The sequence below is a fragment of the Carcharhinus amblyrhynchos genome, chromosome 13 (genome assembly GCF_965287045.1).
Source record: "Carcharhinus amblyrhynchos chromosome 13, sCarAmb.v2.hapA, whole genome shotgun sequence".
Taxonomy (NCBI): Eukaryota; Metazoa; Chordata; class Chondrichthyes; order Carcharhiniformes; family Carcharhinidae; genus Carcharhinus; species Carcharhinus amblyrhynchos.
The window spans coordinates 26415587-26435345 of NC_137336.1; the positions used below are offsets into that span (position 1 = coordinate 26415587).

The 19759-nt window shown below is 41.4% G+C and overlaps 1 protein-coding gene across 7 annotated transcripts in view; it reads left to right on the forward strand.

Annotated features, from left to right (window-relative positions):
- Nucleotides 1–19759, forward strand: part of LOC145351783 (rap guanine nucleotide exchange factor 6-like) — a 360268-nt gene that overhangs the window by 263584 nt on the left and 76925 nt on the right. For all 7 annotated transcript variants that reach the window (XM_080201415.1, XM_080201409.1, XM_080201411.1 and 4 more), the window contains exons 8-10: nucleotides 11549–11729; nucleotides 15260–15396; nucleotides 17947–18105. In XM_080201415.1, coding sequence (XP_080057541.1) covers nucleotides 11549–11729; nucleotides 15260–15396; nucleotides 17947–18105 — 477 coding nt within the window. The remainder of the gene's footprint in view (nucleotides 1–11548; nucleotides 11730–15259; nucleotides 15397–17946; nucleotides 18106–19759) is intronic.

Below are 19759 nucleotides of genomic sequence, written 5' to 3' on the forward strand. Positions count from 1 at the left end.
CAAGTTTAATTAAACTAAACACGCCAGTGAGCCTAGCTTCAGCGTACTCGGGTGCCATTTTGCAAGGGCATCCCAATTTCACAGTGACACACCGTCCCACCTCCCACGCACATAGGGATTCCCCTCATCGGTGGCATGTGCCCCCACCCTGTCCCTGACGAGAGTCACTGACATTGGGGCACTGCCCCGGCAAACTGTCAGGCACTGCCAGTGTGCCAGGTGGCACATCAGGTGGGAATTGCCCAATGGGCACCATCTAGTCATGCTCCCAGCTGCAGTGATCTGAGCCCCCCGGCATGATCATTGTGCCAGGTTTTCCTTCGTTACTGGAAACCAATACTGTTTCTTGCTGTTAACATGCCACACCCATAGGCCAGAGAATTCATGTGCTGGGATTTGAGTGGGTTATGCATAGAACATAGAACATTACAGCGCAGTACAAGCCCTTCGGCCCTCGATGTTGCACCAACCTGTGAAACCAATCTAAAGCCCATCTAACCTACACTATTCCAATATCATCCATATGTTTATCCAATGACCGTTTAAATGCCCTTAATATTGGCGAGTCCACTACTGTCGTGGGCAGGGCATTCCACGCCCTTACTACTCTCTAAATAAAGAACCTACCTCTGACATCTGTCCTATATCTATCACCCCTCAATTTAAAGTTATGTCCCCTCATACTAGCCATCTCCATCCGAGGAGAAAGGCTCTCACTGTCCACTCTATCTAATGCTACTTTATATATGATAGTCGGAATCGTGTCCTTTCTGGGTACAATCCAGTTTGTACCATTAGACAGAAACTGGGAGATTCGCAAGCTGCTTAATGTCGGGTATGAAACCGATTTTTAGGCCCGCAAGCTGTTCTGTTGGACTGGCATGATATGTTAATGGCATGATGAGGTCAGAGAATCACTCCCCTTATCTGCACTTGTGTTATACTAAGTTTCATGGATTAACCTTTGATGAAGACAGACTAGCTCTGCCTTTGTCCTTTACCAGGTGCCTGCTCGTTGCAGTAACATCAACCCAATGAACTGATCTCCTAATGTTGCATTATACAATTGAAGACCTGGGCTGGATTTTGTGTACCCTCCAGGCATGATTTTGGTAGGGTGGGTGGAGTGGAGAGAAGGAAGAGAGGAAGAGTTGGAATGGGGGCAGGGAAAGATGGGGATAGGCCGGGTGGCTAATCCACTCCTAGTGTTACGTGGGTACTCATCTTATGTGAATAAATAATTAAGGGACATTTTGGCTTTAAAAAGCATATTGGCCTGAACAATATACTATCACGCCATAACATAATAGCATCCATACCTCTGAACCAGAACTCCAAATCCAACGCCAGAACTTGTTGGCCATGGAAGTAGCATTCATAACTCATTCAATGGGCTAATAGCTCGGGAATCCTACCACTATTCCCAAAAGCGGGTAAAAGAAGTGTCTGTATGAACATGTGAACATATGCTAAAAATTAAGTTAATGTGGCCAGTCAGATGGGAGTCAACAGGCCGTGTTTTTTAAGGCCTACATGATCAAAGGCTGGGAGAGGGAGGAACCATGCACACGTTCAGGGCACCACATTAAAGATGTTACATCCATTTTCTTGCTCAGCCTCTTTGACAGAAACTGACAATCCAGCCCCCTCACCCCCATCCTGAGCACTGGGATTCCTCCTCACCCTAAAATCCCTAGATAACCCTAGGCGTACTACCATTGGGTAGTCATGATTTTTCTTGAGCTTTCTTCCTGCAATCTCAGCAGTGCCCGTTATTCAGCACTGGTGCTGCCAGGACTGATGGAGCTGTCGATCAATCAAAAAGGCTGATTTGCATGTGAGATGTCCTCCTGAGGCCTCCCCCGCCCACCACACCCATCTCAGTAAGACGTGGCCCATTAACTCATGATTATGTTATTACATCTACATTGCATTGCTGTGTTAAACATCTGATCCTTGTTCCTGACCTTGATTTGTTTAAAACATGTTTATAAACAATCCTGTTTGTTATATTGAGTCAATAAATGATGAATCAGATGTTCAGGGGAAAAAGTGGCCATGGGCCAAAGCCAGTAACTGACCTGCTAATTATATGCATTTTTTTAGAGAGGATTTTGTTTTTTTTCAATCCAATTCAATCAAATCAAGTCCAATTCAGAGTCTCAATAAGTGAGACATTCCCATTCCAAGCTGACAAGACAGGGCTCTCACCTCCTGTCTTGGGCTTGATCGACATGATCCAAGCTGATTAGAGTAGGCATTGCATCTCCTCCAAGGCTTGATCTCGTTTGCATCTTAGCCAAAAGGCCGCTTTTAAAAATTGCTTCAAATAAAGCTAAAATGTAACCTAATGACTTAAACCAAGTACAGCATGTTGATACTACACTTGATCTTAGCCAAGTTGAGGTGGAGAGATTTTCCCACAGCTTTAACATCTCAACTGTGCGCTGCGGGCTAAACATCTCAGTTCAGATGTAGGACCAATTTAATGCAGTATAATATTCCTTCTGTTGTACCTAACATCAGCCTTCACCTCCTGAAGTGCATCTCCAGTTGCACTTCTATGACATATTATTTTCACAGAACTATTAGATTTACAGCCTTTCTAAATGGGATTGCCATTGTTTACAAAAGTTTGGACAGTTTTGTTCTGTGGACTTCTATAACTATTTTAAGTGCACATTGTGTAGGACAACCAACGTTGGAATAGACTTCTTCCATTATCGTTCTTGGGCTGTATCCCAGAAATGAAAGGACTGTCGGGTAAATTTTCCATTTCCATGATCCTGATAGATACTGAAAATATATATTGCACCCATGGTGTATAAACTTTTATCCATTCAAATTTAAGAGCAGAAAGAAAATGTGGCAGAAATCCCAAAGCGGAATATTTTCTATTATGTTCTAATCTGTTGCACCATCTTATGCCTGTGTAAGAGAGATGTTAGAAAGGCATTTGTAGCACAAAGATTAGATGCAAATTGTGTTTATAATTAGCAATGTCCAATCTAATGAAAAAGTATTTATTTCAGGGGAAATCCATCTTAAAACTAGACTAATTTACTTGACAAGGATATGCTTTGTCTAGCTAACTAATTGTTTGAAAGTTCCCTGGACAGCAGTATTGGTGAGTGCACTATGTGATGAGCTGCTGAACTTAGAGATTCATTACTTTTATTTTTTGATCTCTGCTGAGTTAACTGATCTTGCTACATGACAGTGGCAGGCTACAGTTGTTGTGGTTTCCCTAAGCTATGGAAATGAAATATCAGTTTGATTTCCACATCTCATTCTATTAAAGTACTTTTGAATGATGAAAGGTTTAGGTTTGGATATGATGTCCACTGTTTTTAACTGGCACGTTGAGCATTCCAGGGTTCCACATGAATAATGGCCATTTGGCTAAAATGTCAGAGGATCACTGATAACCACAAAGCTACATCTACTACCTTAAGAAGAAAACAAAATGAGATCATCTTGCTATTTAGATAGCATTTAAATTTTCCAGCAAGTGTTTGATATCCTTCACTGAGGAGAAATTTGCTCAGTGCTGATAATATCACAGTGGCACTGGCTAGGCAATTTCCCAACTAGTCAGGGTGAGATAACTGAATAAGTGGTTGAAAATATATTTAGCAATCCTACTTCTGTTTTGGAGAAAAAGGTTAAGCAACTTTCAAAACTACAGGAGTGACCATTCATATTGTCTGCAACAATGTGCTAGATTTCCTGGAGATACAATAAGATAAAGGTTGGGTATTAAATTTGGGTTTCATGTGAGGTGTCAGCCCCCACCACACTCCACCCACATATATTTTTATTTGGAACAGATAATAGAGGTGGCATGGTAGCACAGTGGTTAGCACTGCTGCCTCACAGCGCCATGGACCCGAGTTCGATTCCCAGCTTGGGTCACTGTCTCCACTGTGTGGAGTTTGCACGTTTTCCCCATGTATGTGTGGGTTTCTTCTGGGTGCTCTGGTTTCCTTCCATACTCTGAAAGATGTGCTGCTTAGGTGCATTGATCCAAATAGGTGCTGGACTGTGACGACGAGGGGAATTTCACAGTAACTTCATTGCAGTGTTAATGTAAGCCTTACTTATGACTAAAAAATAAACTTTACTATTGATAGTGATTCCTTCTTCATATTGGTGCCCTCCTTTCCACTGCCGCTTTGCAAACTGATGTAACTTTTTGGGGGTGGGAGTTGGCAAGAATGGGAGGTGTGCCACTTCATGTTTAATTTGTTGAAATCCACAAACTCTTACATCAGATATTGGAATTAGATTCTTTAATCCTCTTCTTGTGCCCTGCTGTCTCCTGCTGAACATAGGTCTTCAACAGTATACTGTTGAGCTTGATCATGGAGCCTGAAACAAGTATGTTTCATGTACTTGTACATACTTGTTTCAAACTCGATGATCAAGCTCCATCAATAAACTGAATGATTGTTGTGTTTTATGTTTCAGTTCAAATGAGGCATGGGTGAAGAAGGATGTTTGCTTGCTCACATTCCTTTCGTATGACCAGGATGGGAGAATTCTTACTTCACAAACAGTAATCAAACAGGAATGTTGGCTATAGCTAGAGACTTTAGTAATGTAAATTATCATACAAACAAATAAAGGATTATGATTTCCCTAAACAGAATACCATGTTGGTGCTAACATAGATAAACAAAAGGCAGAGGCTGCATTGCAACAAATGGATTCATGTATGTGGCACTCCAGTTGTTTTCCTTGATCCATCTGTTTGTGACACAACTAACATACTTCTGATTTTCCATGCTGTTTCTTGTAGACTTGTGCATACTACTGTTTAGTCAGTAACACTGGATTTTAATTTTGGATTGCAATGGCTTAGAGAGGTCCTTAATTTTGAAAGTCTTTGAAGGAGTTAAATTACTATTGGTTGATATCATAATTAACTCAAAAGTAATTTATCTATTATTAATTTAGTCATTATGTATCATTAATGTTAGCAACTTATTTAAGCATTGTCATCAGTATTCACCGTTCTAAATATTAACAGAAGTGACAGGAAAAGGTCAAAGCAGTGCAAAATTTGCATTGATTCTGATCTTTCTAAGGATGCTGAATAATGATCAACGGAGTGGCACAATGGTTAGCACTGTTGCCTCACAGGACCAGGGTCTGGTTTCAATTCTAACCTTGGGTGCCTGTCTCTGTGAAGTTTGCACGTTCTCCTCATGTCTGTGCGGGTTTCCCCTCAGTGTTTCGGTTTCCTCCTACAGTACAAAAATGTGTAGGTTTGGTGGATTAGCCATGCTAAATGCTTGGGATTCTGGGAATAGGGTGAAGGAGGGGCTGGTTAAGATGCTGTTTTGAAGAGTTGGCACAGGCTTGATGAGCCGAATGACCTCCTCCTACACTGAAGGATTATATGGTTCTGTGGACCCGCAACATTCTAGATTCACTGTGCTTATGTTTGTGTCAGGATTAAAACCCCTCCAAGGCATTTCTCCAATGATTATTTTCCCCTGGGCGGGGGAATCTAAAGATGCTAATTCCACCAGCAAGTTGATTTTTAAGTTAAGTCTTGATGATGAGGCTTGTGATTAAAGTTGAATCCTGCTTTCATTTTAATCTAACCTTGTTTTTTTCTCCAAAAATCATTGCATCTTTGATAAGTGTTACACTTAATTGCCAAGCAAATTCCAGTGTTGTTGGTGTTAAGGTTCAGCACTGCACTTCATGAGGATTCTAATTATGGATGACTTGGATTGGCTTCCTGTTGCTTTGGATGGTAGCAATGAGATCAAGTTCCTCTCATCCCAGTTGTATGCCTTTCCTAAAGGTTAAGCAGGAAAAGAGCATCCTCTTGACTGCTGAGAAAGGGATAAACGGAAACCAACTGTAAGGGTAAGCACTGCACAGATGGGATGCAAGATTTTAAAAAAAATAAAAATAATTGGAGAGTATTCATACAATACAGTGGGAGTAGTTTTCTAGTCAGTGGAGGAATAACGTTTGCAATAGACATTGAAAATTCTAGAAAGGTCAGTGCAGCTCACATTGCCAGCCTGCATATCCTGCATGAAGTGCCATTTCTGTGCTGCCAGTAATTGTTTTCAAGTACAGTAATTTCCTGTAATTGTAAAGGGTTATCCAACTCTCTCCTATTGTTGTGTAAGAGACAAAGGCTGGGTCTGAGGCTGCTTTCAGTATTGATCTGAAACTTTTAATTATTAATGCAGTCATCCTCATACAACCAGTATATGATTCGAAGTGGTTGATTTGCTTAGGTCTGCACAACATTTAGCTATGTGAGTTGTGGCTCATTTTTCTGCTCCAACTGAAGCTATAAATGTAAAATAATTTTATTACAGCTTCTAGACTTCCACAGATCAGACTATTTTTGGCCAACCAAGTGACGGGCATGCAAGGAAATCAAGCTTGTGTTTAAGGACTCCCAAATCAAGCTACTGAGAAATTTGTTTAATTAGGTTCCTGTTGCCCAAATGATATCCACACTGTCTGCATTTATTTGCCTAGATAATTCAGATGCAGCTTGATGGAGCCAAGGCTGAGAGACCTCCAGTAATGTTCAGCATCACCAACTTGCATTTATATAGCACATTTTATTGTAGGAAAATAGCTCATGCTATCACACAAGAACAAAATAAGTCAACACATCTAGCAAACAACAAGGTCCTTAATAAATAACCTTTAATATAGCAAAGCATCCCATGGCACTTTACAGGAGCATTAACAAACAAAATTTAACACTTAAGGATATATTAGGACAGAACACCAAAAAACTTGAAAGGTTTAGCAATATCTTAAAGGGGGAGAGAGGTAAACAGCTTTAAGGGTGACATTTCACAGCATTGGTCTTGGCAGGTGAAATCACGTCAGGTATTGGTGGAACACCAAAAATTGGGAATGTGCAAGAGTCCAGATTTGAAGAAGAGATTTTGGAGAATTGTGCCCTGGAGAAGATTACAGAGATTGATTGGGAGGGATCAATAGACTATAGAGGGATTTGTAAGTAGAAGGAAAATTTTAAAATTAATGGGTCATAACCTGTACCCTAGGTCTCTTTGTTCTGTAACTGAGTAATCCCTACCCTGGTTCGATCTACCAAAAAGGGCAAAGTAGGATCTATACCAAGCTGTGATATAACAGAAAGAATGCTTTCTATTGTACATCTGTAAAAGTTGGTGAGAATCATATTTACATGCCAAATTTCTTTAGTCTTCTGAGAAAGTATTATGAGTAGGAGAGTTAACATAGGGAAAGATATTATGGGAGGACAGGAAAGAAATGAAATTGAAGGAAAGGCATTTAAAATCAGATATCTCACTGACCAAAACCTGATGCAGGATGCTGATGTATGTGCCATCACTTCTTTTCAGTGACCCGTTTTAATAATTTAGTATTTGACTTTATGTCCACCACAAACTTCAAACCAACCTGAAACAAATTAGTTTTACCAACTACAGGTTGACATGAAAATAAATCTGATGATCCATCAGCTTGATTTGATACTTTTTAAATTCCTTTATGTGATCATTAAAATTTAAGACCAAGGTAATGATTATTAGAGGAGCAGAAGGCAGAATCCGCATCTGAGGGAATAATTTCTACAAGGAAAATAGCAAATCAAAGAGTCACTCTCTCAATATACACACAATAAAAGCCATCATTAATTATAGTAGGGATGGTATTAGAGTACCATTGACTATTACCATATTCCCTGTAGTTAAAAAGGAGGATATTTGGCCCATTGAAACTGCACCGATTCTCCGAAGAACATCTTACTCAGGACAACCTCCTCCCCCAGTAACTCCATGCATTTATCATGACTAATCCACCTAACCTACACATTTTTGGACATTAAGCAGCAATTTAGCATGGCTAATCCACTTAATCTGCGTGCAAATCTTTGGACTATGGGAGGAAACCAGTGCACCTGGAAGAAACCCATGCAGACATGGGGAGACTGTGCAAACTCCAAACAGACAAACAGCCAAGGTTGGAATCGAACCCAGGTCCCTGGCGCTGTGAGGCAGCAATACTAGCCACTCTGCTGCCATATGAGGGTTAATGATTTTAGGTTTCTTTTTTAATGTAATCTTCAAAATGAAAACTGGCACCTTTTTTGTCCTGTAGGATGTTAACGCTGAGTGATCTAGAAACATTTATAGCATGCCAAGGGATTGAACAGCTGTTGGTTTTTGCATGTGCTATCATTGAATTTCCTTTGTTTAAAAAGCAGAAGAACAGAATATGCTGAATCTTGACTCATGTTTTAACTGCCAACAGATTTAATAAACAGTGCAAGAACAATGAATAGTAGTAGGAAACAAACATATTTTTCCCTTAGTTATCTTTAGCCATCTAATAGTGTACTGAAAAATAATAAATAGTGAAGTAATGAAAGGTGTTGTCGACCACGCTATCAAGTGACACTTGGTCAGCATTTGCCTGTTCAGTGATGCTCAGTTTGAGTTCTGGCGGCCACTCAGCACCTGACCTCATTACATCATTGATCCAGGCATGGACAAAAGTGCTGAACTCGAGAATGTCTGCCCTTGACATCAAGGCAGCATTTGACCGAGTATCACATCAACGAACTGTAGCAAACCTTGACTTGTAGAATCATAGAATCCCTATAGTGCAGAACAGGCTATTTGGCCAGTTGAATCTGCAACAACTTTCTGACTGAGTGTCTTACCCAGGCCCTCTTCTCCACCCTATCCCTGTAAGCCTACATGTTTACAATCCCTAATCCATCTAACCTACACATCTTGGGACACTAAGGGATAATATGGCTAATCAACCGAATCCATCATTCGACATCATTGGGAATCCAGGAGGGTGGTGCGCCCTCCACTGGTCAGAGGGTCATCCCTAACACGCAGAATAATGATTGTGGTTGTTGGATGTCAATTATCTTGGTCCTGGAACATAGCAGGCCCAGCCATCTTTGGCTGCTTCATCAGTGACCTTCCCTCTACCTTCAAGGTCAGAAGTGGGATATTTGTGGATAACTGGACAATGTTCAGCATTGTTCACAACTCCTCAGATACTGAACAGTATGCAGCAAGACCTGGATGATATTTGGTAAGAGCAGAGGGCAGAATCAGCCTCTGAGGAAATAATTTCTAGCAAGAAGTCTCTCAACACCAGGTTAAAGTCCAACCAGTTTATTTGATAGTAATCCCACAAGCTTTCGGAAACAGTGTTCTTTCGTCAGGCGTGTGGAGGGTTAGAACACCGTTTCCGAAAGCTTGTGGGATTACTATCAAATAAACTGGTTGGACTTTAACCTGGTGTTGTGAGACTTCTTACTGTGTTTACCCCAGTCCAACGCTGGCATCTCTACATCGAAATAATTTCTACACAGAAAGTAGCAACAATAATTATATTAGAGATGGTATGAGAGTAATGCAAGGGAATGACCATCTCCAATAAAAGAAAATCTAACCATCTCCCTTTGACATTTGCTGAATCACACACTCTCAATATCTTAAAGGTTACTATTGATCAAGAACTGAACTGGAGCAGCCATATAAATTACTCCAACTGGTGGAGAGTTTTCCTCTTGATTCCCGTTGGCTCTAATTTTGCTAGGGCTCTTTGATGCCACACTTGATCAAATGAGTCCTTGATGTCAAGAGTAGTCATTCTTACCTCACCTCTTGAGTTCAGCTCTTTTGTCCATATTTGAACTAAAGCTGTAATGAGGTCAGGAACTGAATAGCTCTGGCAGAACCCAAACTGAGCGTCAATGAGTGAGTAGATTGTTTTGATGTAAGTGCTGCATGACAGCACTGTTGACAGCCTCTTCCATCACTTTGCTGATGATTGAGAGTAGATTGCTGGAGTGATAATTGGCCTGATTGGATTTGTCCTCCTTATTGAGGATAGGACATATCTGGGCAACTTTCCACATTGCTGTGATACCAATGTTGTAGCTGTACTGGAACAACTTGATTCAGGGCACAGCTAGTTCTGGCACACAAATCTTCAGAACTATTGCTGGAATGTTGTTAGAGCCCATAGTCTTTGCAGTAGCCAGTGCCTTCAGCTGTTTCTTGCTATCACGTGGAGTGAATTGAATTGGCTGAAGACTTGCACGTGTGAGCTGGGGTCCTCAAGAGGAGGCCTAGCTGGATCATTTACTCAGCACTCCTGGCTAAAGATTGGTGGAAATACCTTGTATTTACACTGATATCTGACCACCATCAAGAGTGGGGGGGATGTGTGGTGTCTTCTCTAGTTAATTGACCACCACCACTCTCAACTGGATGTTGAGGATTGCAGACGTTGGTTGTTGGATTGCTTATCTCTGAGCATTGCATGCTTTTGGCAGGCACATAGTTTTTGTTGCAGCTTCACCAGGTTGACAACTAGCTCTTTAATTCCGTATTTGCTGCTCCTGGCATGCCTTCCTTCACTCTTCATTGAACTAGGATTAATCCCCTGGCTTGATGGTAGTTGTTGAGTGAGGAATATGGGGTTACCAATTGCGGTTATATACAATTCTGCTGCTGCTGATGGCCCAGAAGATATCTTGGATGCCCAGTTTCAGTTGCATCTGTTTGAATGATAGTGCCACACAACACAATAGAGAATATTGTCAGTGTGAAGGTGGTACTTTGTCTTCACAAAGACTGTGTGGTGTTCATTCTTACCAATACTGTCATATATGGATGCATTTATGGCAGGCAGTTTGGTGAGGATGAGGGCATCAATCTTTCCTTGTTGGTTCCCTCACCACCTGCAGCAGACCCAGTCTAGCAGCTATGTCCTTTAAGGCATAGTCAGTAGTGGTGATGCCAAGCCATAGTCCCCCACCCAGAATATATTTTGCACCCTTGCTTCCTACAAGTCATGTTCAATACGAAGGAGTAGTGCTCCATCCGCTGATGGGAGATGGTGGCTGGTAATCAGCAGGAGGTTTCTTTGCCCATGTTAGACCTGATACCACGAGACTTCATGTGGTCAAGAATCAGTGTTGAGAACTCCCTCTCGACTGTATGCCACGATGTTGCCACCTCTACTGGGTCTGTCCTGCCAGAGTGTCAATGGTTTTGTGGTCACGATGACCACAACTAGCTTTTTAATTCCCTATTTAGTTGCCATAGTGAGAACGAAACCCATTCCGCAGAGCATTAACCTGGGCCTGTGGATTACTATTCCAGTGATGTTACCACTACCTCTCATTGAAAACTTATGAACTTAACTAAGCTGAAAACTAGAATTCACAAGTCCAGCCATAGTGTTTAAAATTTGTGACACTTCAGTGCAATCCTGTTTTAATTTCACTCTAAATTAGTAAGTATTTGGTTTCATGTCTTCAGAGGTTATAAGTTTGCTGGATGCTTAGCTTCTGAGTGCAAAACATCATTTTATAACAATGCCTGGATTTGTAATTTATAAAACTAGTATTTTGATTTAAGTGAATAAAAAAAAAGGCAAAACCAGCAGTGAATCACTGAGAACATTTTTTTCAGAGAAATGTTGTATTTTTTATGATACATGCAAATGATTAACATAAAAGTATTTCTTGCTGTAGGCTACAGAAAGTGAAATGGGGGATGTCGATCTTACTGGTCTTCCAGAAACAGCTGTAGACTCTGAAGAAGAGGAAGAAGATGAAGAAGACATTGACCGAGCATCTGATCCACTGATGGGCAGGGATGTTGTTCGGGAATGTCTGGAGAAGGATCCAGCAGACCGAACTGACGATGACATAGGTACAATTTAAGAAAATATCTTTCTCTCTCACCTTACATTTTCATTCCCTTGTACTTTGCTGTCTGATGCTCTGATTACATTAGGATTGTGCTAAATTTTAGTTCAGAACATTCAAGTATCCGCAAACTCCGCAGTCTGTGTGTGGAATTTGCACATTCTCCCCATGTCTGCATGGGTTTCCTCCGGGTGCTCTGGTTTCCTCCCATAGTCCTTCCAAAGGTGCAGCTTAGGTTGATTGGCCAAGCTAACTTGCCTCTTAGTGTCAGGGGGACTAGCAGAGTAAATATGTGGGGGCTATGGGGATAGAGCCTGGGTGGGATTTTTGTTGGTGCAGGCTCGATGGGCCAAATGGCAGTCTCCTGCACTGTAGGGATTCAATAATTCAGCAAAATTAGTGAAACAGAGTGGCTGAATTTGCTCGATATTTTTAGTGTGTCCACCAAGTAGTTGGCCTCATAGCAATGTTGCATCATTTTTTGTTCGCAGTTTATTCTTACCTTGCAACTAAAGTAGCATGCTAGTGTGCCCACAAACATAGGAACTTCTGATTACAGACAGATCCATTTTGAGGACCTTGAGAACTGCCTGGGTTTTCTTAGAATCAAAACACTTCAGGCTAATATTCCTCTTGTTGGCATCCTGTATTTATCCAACCTTGTTGTCAGTTTGGATCTTGTTTGATCAAGCCCAAGATGCAGTGCAATGCCTCGTTTTGTCAGCTCGGATCTTGTTTGATCTTCTCGTAGGGACCATGAATTGGATTCATTTTGAATTTTTGTTTGGAAATAAACATTAGAAAAAAATAGGAACAAACATTTTAGTTTCTTTAGGGTAAACCTCTGCCGGATCTAAATGTTGATTTCAGTGACTTGAGACTTCCGCCACATTCTTTCATTTTCTTTATGATAAACGGTGTTGATCATGTGGGTGGACAGGGTAATGTCCAAAGACATTGAGGGCAGGGAAATATTTTAAATCTTGATCCATTGTCAGACAACAGTGCTAGTAAAGGGCACCTGTGACCTTAACATTGACAGCACTTCTCCCTTTTCTGGGGTCAATTTTTGACTTTTGGGTTAGTGTAGCATGTTGGTTCTTTGCTCATTCTTGTAGATTGCCACTGTGAAGCTACTCACTGCACTTGGGCTTGAGGAATTGTGGCCCAGTGGGAGGCCAGCAGTGGCTTGCAGATCTCAATAGTTGCTTTGAGAGGCAGGGGAAGGTAACATCAAACCAAGGGAAGCAACATCCCAATGTATTTCAGTGGAACAAGAAGGAGCACACCTGAATCTTACAGCTCTGAAAAATTCCCACACCATTTTTTTAACGTTTTCTGTTTCCTGATTGGAAGACCTAGATCCATTGGTTGGAGTGTTTGCATTACAAACTCCACCCTATGTCCCTAACAGTTGCAATGGGACCCTATTAACAACCTTGATTTGTACCAGAAAGTGGCCTAATGCTTTGTGCATGCAGCAGCAGATCTCTATAAAGATTAGAGCCAGCTGACTGTGGGGCTATGGGAGCAAGAAGGCTACTTACAGGCCCTGTTTTAGGCACTGGCTGTCCATAATACTTATTTTTTCAAATGAAAGCCCACCAGCGCTTTGTTCACATCTGCATCCCTCCCTCCCTCGCTCTCCGCCTCCCTCCCTCCCTCCCTCGCTCTCCGCCTCCCTCCCTCCCTCCCTCGCTCTCCGCCTCCCTCCCTCCCTCCCTCCCTCGCTCTCCGCCTCCCTCCCTCCCTCCCTCGCTTTCCGCCTCCCTCCCTCCCTCCCTCGCTCTCCGCCTCCCTCCCTCCCTCCCTCGCTCTCCGCCTCCCTCCCTCCCTCCCTCGCTCTCCGCCTCCCTCCCTCCCTCCCTCGCTCTCCGCCTCCCTCCCTCGCTCGCTCTCCTCCTTTATGACACTTTCCAAAACTTACTTATTTGATCCAACTTTTGATAATGTAAACTAATATCTCTTTGTGGCTCTGTGTTGTACTTTGTTTTATAATGGGACATTTCCTTGAGTTAAAGTTGTTATAGTTTTGTTCAGGTGAGTGTGAAAGATCCCAGGATATGATTTGAAGAGGAGAGTTTTGTTGGTGATGTAACCAAACTTATCCTGCAACCAATATCACCAAGTAGAATGTTTGGTCATTTATCTGATTGCTCTTTGTGGGTTTTTTGCTGCTGTGAACAAATTCACTGCTGTGTTTACTCACCTTAGAACAGCAATTACACTTCAAAGGACTTAAGTGGTTGTGAAGTGCTTTGGGATCTCCTAAGGTTATAAAGGCCACTATATTAAATACAAATTTATACTAGAATCCATAGAAAGAGAAAAGCTGTGCCGATTGCCAGTTCGTCATTGTAAGATTCAGCTGATAAAACAAAACTAAGCTCAATTGTTAGAAGACTAGCTTAAATTTTCTCAGAGCTGCAGACAGTTTCCATTTCCAGTACCTGTTCAGTACAGCTGTGCTACACAAAAAAACATTTCAACCTTATCATTAAATGCTTATGACCTTTCAATCAAAATTGTGATGATTTCCTTAAGGAGTGGCACAGTGGTTGACACTGCTGCATGACAGCGCCGGGGGCCTGGGTTCAATTCCAACCTTGGATCACTGTATGTGTGGGGCTTGCACATTCTCCCCATGTCTGCGTGATTTCCTCCAGGTGCTCCGGTTTCCTCCCACAGTCTAAAGATGTGTGGTTTAGGTTGATTGGCCATGCTAAATTAATCCTAGTGTCAGAGGGATTAGCTGAGTAAATATGAGGGTCATGGGAATAGAGCCTGGGTGGGATTGTGGTCGGTGCAGACTTGATGGGCCGGATTACCCCCTTCTGCACTGTATTCAATGATTCTATGATTTGATTGTACTTGTCTTTAAATTGGAAATTTTAAAACAATGTTTCTTCTCTTTTGGTTGTAGTGAGATTTTTCTGCCCCATTAAAAGTGTCAGTATCTATCTTTTTAAATTATAAGATCAATCTGTGTACTTCTCAAGAAGAACATTACACTTTTACTTTTGATATCAAGTATTGGTGTTAGACAGTCCAAGGTGCATGAAAAAATTCAGGAGTTCATAGAGACTGAGCCATGCTCATTTCATTTAGGACTCTTAGTTTGATGCAGGGGAAAGATTCATCCTGGCAGCCTATCTAAATGCAAGAAAATGGGATTTGTAATGATAACCTCAAGAAATTCTGACTCTGCAAAGATTTTGTCAGATTAAGTGAGCTGGTTACAGCAAAATTGGGGAATCTATTCCCCAGAAAGAGTCTGTGTGCTAACTTCATATCTGGGGTTCCACAATATAAATGATACAGGACTGAGAAGTAAATAGTGGATAGTGGCACATGGCGATCAGTCTCCAGTGGGAAACTGCCAGTATAATGTACCGGAGTTTTCTCGGCACTTTGGTTGTAAATATGATAGACACTACTGAGAAAGTTCTTGACATGATATATTATTATATTTAGAAGTGCGTCTTTGGAAACATGTGTCTCTGTAACATGGGCTAAACGTGTATTATTTTACAGAGCAATTGCTGGAGTTTATGCATCAACTGCCTGCTTTTGCCAACATGACTATGTTTGTCAGGCGTGAACTGTGCTCAGTCATGATCTTTGAAGTTGTAGAACATTCAGGAGCAATAATAACTGATGATGGAAAAGAGGTAATCACTACTATCACCTGTTGTGTTTTCATATTTATAGTTCATGAAATTTCACAAAATCAAATTATTTTCATTTTATCCTCCTAACCTTTGATTGCTTCTCTAGCCTCAGGCTGACTGTGGCTGAGACAGTCTTTTTCCAAGCTTCCATTAATGCAGCTGAGTGAAGTGGGAGCTGTGTGGGTGCTATTGACTTCTGATTCTTCTCTCAATTTTCTGTTTAACCCTTTGGGCTTGGTTTTCAATTCTTGGCAGTGGAGGCTAGTTTAGGGGTTTTGTAAAGGGGAGCTGTTAAACTTTGAACCATGTTATCTGTGGTGTTGGAAGAATTGTTGAAAAGAAATATCAAACTGCTGAAATATTTAACAATATTATTTTGAGTTTTACTGCTTGTAAACAAATTACCATATGTACCAAGAGTATTTTGCTCTCAATTCCTGAATAAATATGGAAGCATTTTGTTCCTGGGATGAATGAGTGGTTTGAAGAGGGAAGGTTGAGTTGGTGAAGCCATACTTGAATGAGAGGCAATCTTAATGAATCATACAAGGTTCTGAGTGAGCTTGACAGGGTAGTGTTTCACCTCTTGGGGAATCATGAACTAGGAGCCAAAGTTTCAAACTAAGGAACCTCCCAATTAAGACAGAGATGAGGAAGAACTTCTTCCCTTGAGAGTTGTTAGTATTTGGATTTCTCTTCTCTGGTGTGCATTGGAGGTTGAGTCGTTGGATATGTTCAAGACTGAGTTAGATTTTTGATCCACAAAAGACTCCAGGTTTTTCAGGAACAGGGAGGAAAATGAAGTTGTGGCCATGATCTTATTGATCGGAATAGTAGGCTTGAAGGGCCAAAAAACCTATTTCTTGTGTTCTAATGTTTTGAATAGCAAACTTAAGAGCTTTATTGCAGTGTTCCTTATGCTTTCATTTCAGTTGCACTCTGGATTCTTCCTGGGTATTTTTGAGATTCTACTGCATACCTTCTGACCTTTTCAAATCCAGTCTCCTGTTTTGTTAGCCATGTTGACAGTCTATTAAACTCAACTAGAGACAGATAAAATGCATTAAAGGTTGACTTCTGTTCAAACAAAACATAAGGGTTATGATGCAAAATAGACATATGTTTTCATTGTTGGATGCTCAGAAAAGTGGAAGATTTTCAATAAGAATCCCATCTAAATAACTTGAGAATGACTTTTATTTACACTTTGAATTATTTTGTAGGTGCAAATATAAAAGTTATGGGCATGATCTTACCAGCTCGCTGTGCTGGTCAATTGATGTGGCAAGCTGGTAAGATTGCATGCAAAACCAAAAACCTGGTTCACACCAGGCATGAATCAGTTTGGCATCACACACAATGTTCCCAGCCAAGTTGCATAAGATTGACTGCATTTCACTCAATTAGCGCATCGAGGGCAGCTGTTTCAGGCCTCGTGGATGCTTCACCCTCACTGGCGAGAATCACAGCTGGTCTCCACTAGCAGAGATCTGGTACAATGGCCATACCAAGGGAAATTACATTGAAGTCCCTGCGTGGTCAGGGGCTGGACAGTGCCCATATGGCACTCTACAGTGCCTGGTTGGACACTTTGTGTGCCCAGGGCATTGCCAGAGGGTGAAGCCTAAGTGTGGGTGTGGGGTGGGGCCTGAGTGGGGTGGTGGGGGTATGCACATCAACAGGCGGGGCCTCTGCAAGGTGGCGGATGAGCGGAGAATGTTTTTAGGGGTCTGCCCAGGGATTCATTGGGAGGGCCTTGATGCTGGCAACTCCTGATGTTGCGGGGGAGAACATGTTGCCAATGTTGGGGATGGATCCAGTCCTTGGGGAGGGTGATGGGAAGAGGTCTCCCAGTTTACTGGGAGATTGGGGCACCATGCACAATGATGCTTGAATGCTTTGAAGCTTTGATTTGACAAGCGAGCTTAGGCTTTGCCCCTCCCCCCATTGGTGCAAATTTCCCCACTGTCGGTAAAACAGTTGGGCAGGGTCAAATTCACTCGGGAACACAGCCCTTTTTAGACTTTAATGACACTTCAAATTTTTTTTGGTCAGATTGCGCCCCAAGTGTTTTATAAATCTGTTGACTATTTTGGTTTTAGCAAAGATGTTAATATTGTGTCTCCCTTTTTTGGAAAATGAGAATGCTGTTTACATTGCTAAGTTTTATCCATGCTTGACTGCACTGGATTTCAGATTAGTAATAACAATTGATCCAAGCTCTCGTATTTTGTTTGGTAAGACAGCTAACACAGTTAAAAGGCACCAATTTATGACACAGATAATTTTCAGTGTGTTGTTTTCTCAAATTGTTTTCAGGAAGGATTCTGTTCGTTCGCAAAATGGTAAATATATGGAAAAATAAAATGTTTATGGTGACACTATTAATAGCAGTGAACAGAAATCTTGTTTGTCATGGGCATTGTAGCAGGGGAAATATTCCTAAAATATATAAAGCTTTTAAATTTATGATTTTATATGAAAACTGAGTTACTTGTACATACATTAAATCACAGTTTCTCTTCAAATTCCATTTTGCTTTACTTCCAGCTGGAGTCCTGGTATGTTATTCTAAACGGCTCAGTGGAAATTATTGACTCCCATGGAAGAGCTGAAACACTTTGCATGGGAAACAGTTTTGGTATTTCTCCTTCCCTGGAGAAACAGTATATGAAAGGAATTGTTAGGACCAAAGCAGATGATTGTCAGGTAAGGACATGGTTCAAGAGCACTTTGATTATTGCAATTTAACAAGAGAATTTCTAATTTAGCCACACTTGGAGGATATGCGGTGATGACTATTTCCTGGGCAACTGTGAAACAAAATGAAATAATTAGACCATCCCCTTGAAAGCAGCTGGGCTCTTGACACTGGCAGTGTGTGCATTTTGGCAGTGAATAGTTACAATTAGTGCCAGGTACCTGACTAAGATGAGAATTTGCATACCAGTCAATGCTGGTAGTTTCTGTTTGATCTGTCTCCTAAAGAGGGAAGATTTCAACAATTTTGATGATGTTCTTTGAGAGAGAGGCAAAATAACCTACAGAATGAGGAGCATAACATTATATTATTTTATTTCATTTGGGCATTGCTGACAATGCTGGCGTTTATTGCTCATTCTCCTTGAACCATTGCAGTCCGTTGAAGCTGGGAAGAGGATTAGACGGAAGTGCAAAATGTACTCAAACGTTATGATCACAGTATGCTATAGAAGTACATTAGATACATAGCACAAAAAGTACATAAATTTATAGAGGCTGCCTTATTCCCACTGTCTCTAAGATTTGTTTGCAGGTTTATTGCGGCAATTGTTATCATCTAGGTAGCCAGTAAATCTGCACGGACACATGTAGAGTTGCTAATTTCCTGTGTTTTGGGCCCAGATCTTCCGTTCCCCTGAGGGTTATACCCCAGAAGCACTTTGGAAGATGTACTGGGGGACTTCTCAGAGATCCCCACACAAGGGCTGCATGGGAATTGCCCAGGCAATTTCAACTTCCTTTGGGCAATTATCCTACATCTGGAACCCTCTGGAACTCCCAAGTTGAATTCTGAGACTTCAGATGGTTCCAATTTGGAAAAGCTACTCAGGAAAAGTTAGAAGGATTAAAAGCAATTCTAACTCCTGGGTAACTATGCTACTAAACTGCGCCCTCACCCCAATGCCCCCGCATCCTTGACCACTCAACCCCATACCTCCACCCCTGACTGATGAGTCATTGAGTCCCATCCTTAACTACACACTTGACATGTTCTAGCTTGTCAATGTGGCTGGAACATTTAAACTTACCAGTGCCGTAAAAAAGGAACATGGCTTCATTTCCCCGGAAGCTTTTTTGCTACGTTGAAGGACTCCAGGAGAAGTTATACTCCACATTCCTTGGCAGGTCTAAGTCAGAAATCCAGGCAAGAAACGGGGAGGTCCAGATTAAAGCAGGAAAATAGGAGCAGAGTGGCAATATGACAGTAGAAAATTCAATTCATGGGGTTAAGATTATTATACTCACTAATTGACGATTCTCTAAGTCTCACTCAGCACTGGATACTCTGATGCTTCTATATGATACATACACCAAGCATTGTGATAAAGATGGAAACTTCTAAATTTGATGCCTGGCCTATGCTGAACTAACCATGTGATGATGGGTGTCTGTAGTTAGCATCAGAGGCTGTGGGCTTTAGTGAGGGGTGTGTGGGCTAAGTCTCTGTGATTCCAATTCAGTAACATTAGTTGAAATGGGTATGTCAGGACAGAGTCAGACTAATTTGTAACCTTCCAATCCTATCTAAATCAGTGGACTGTCAACATTATCTGGACTTGTATGTGAACAGTGACCATTTCTTCGATGCTCTGGAAGTTGT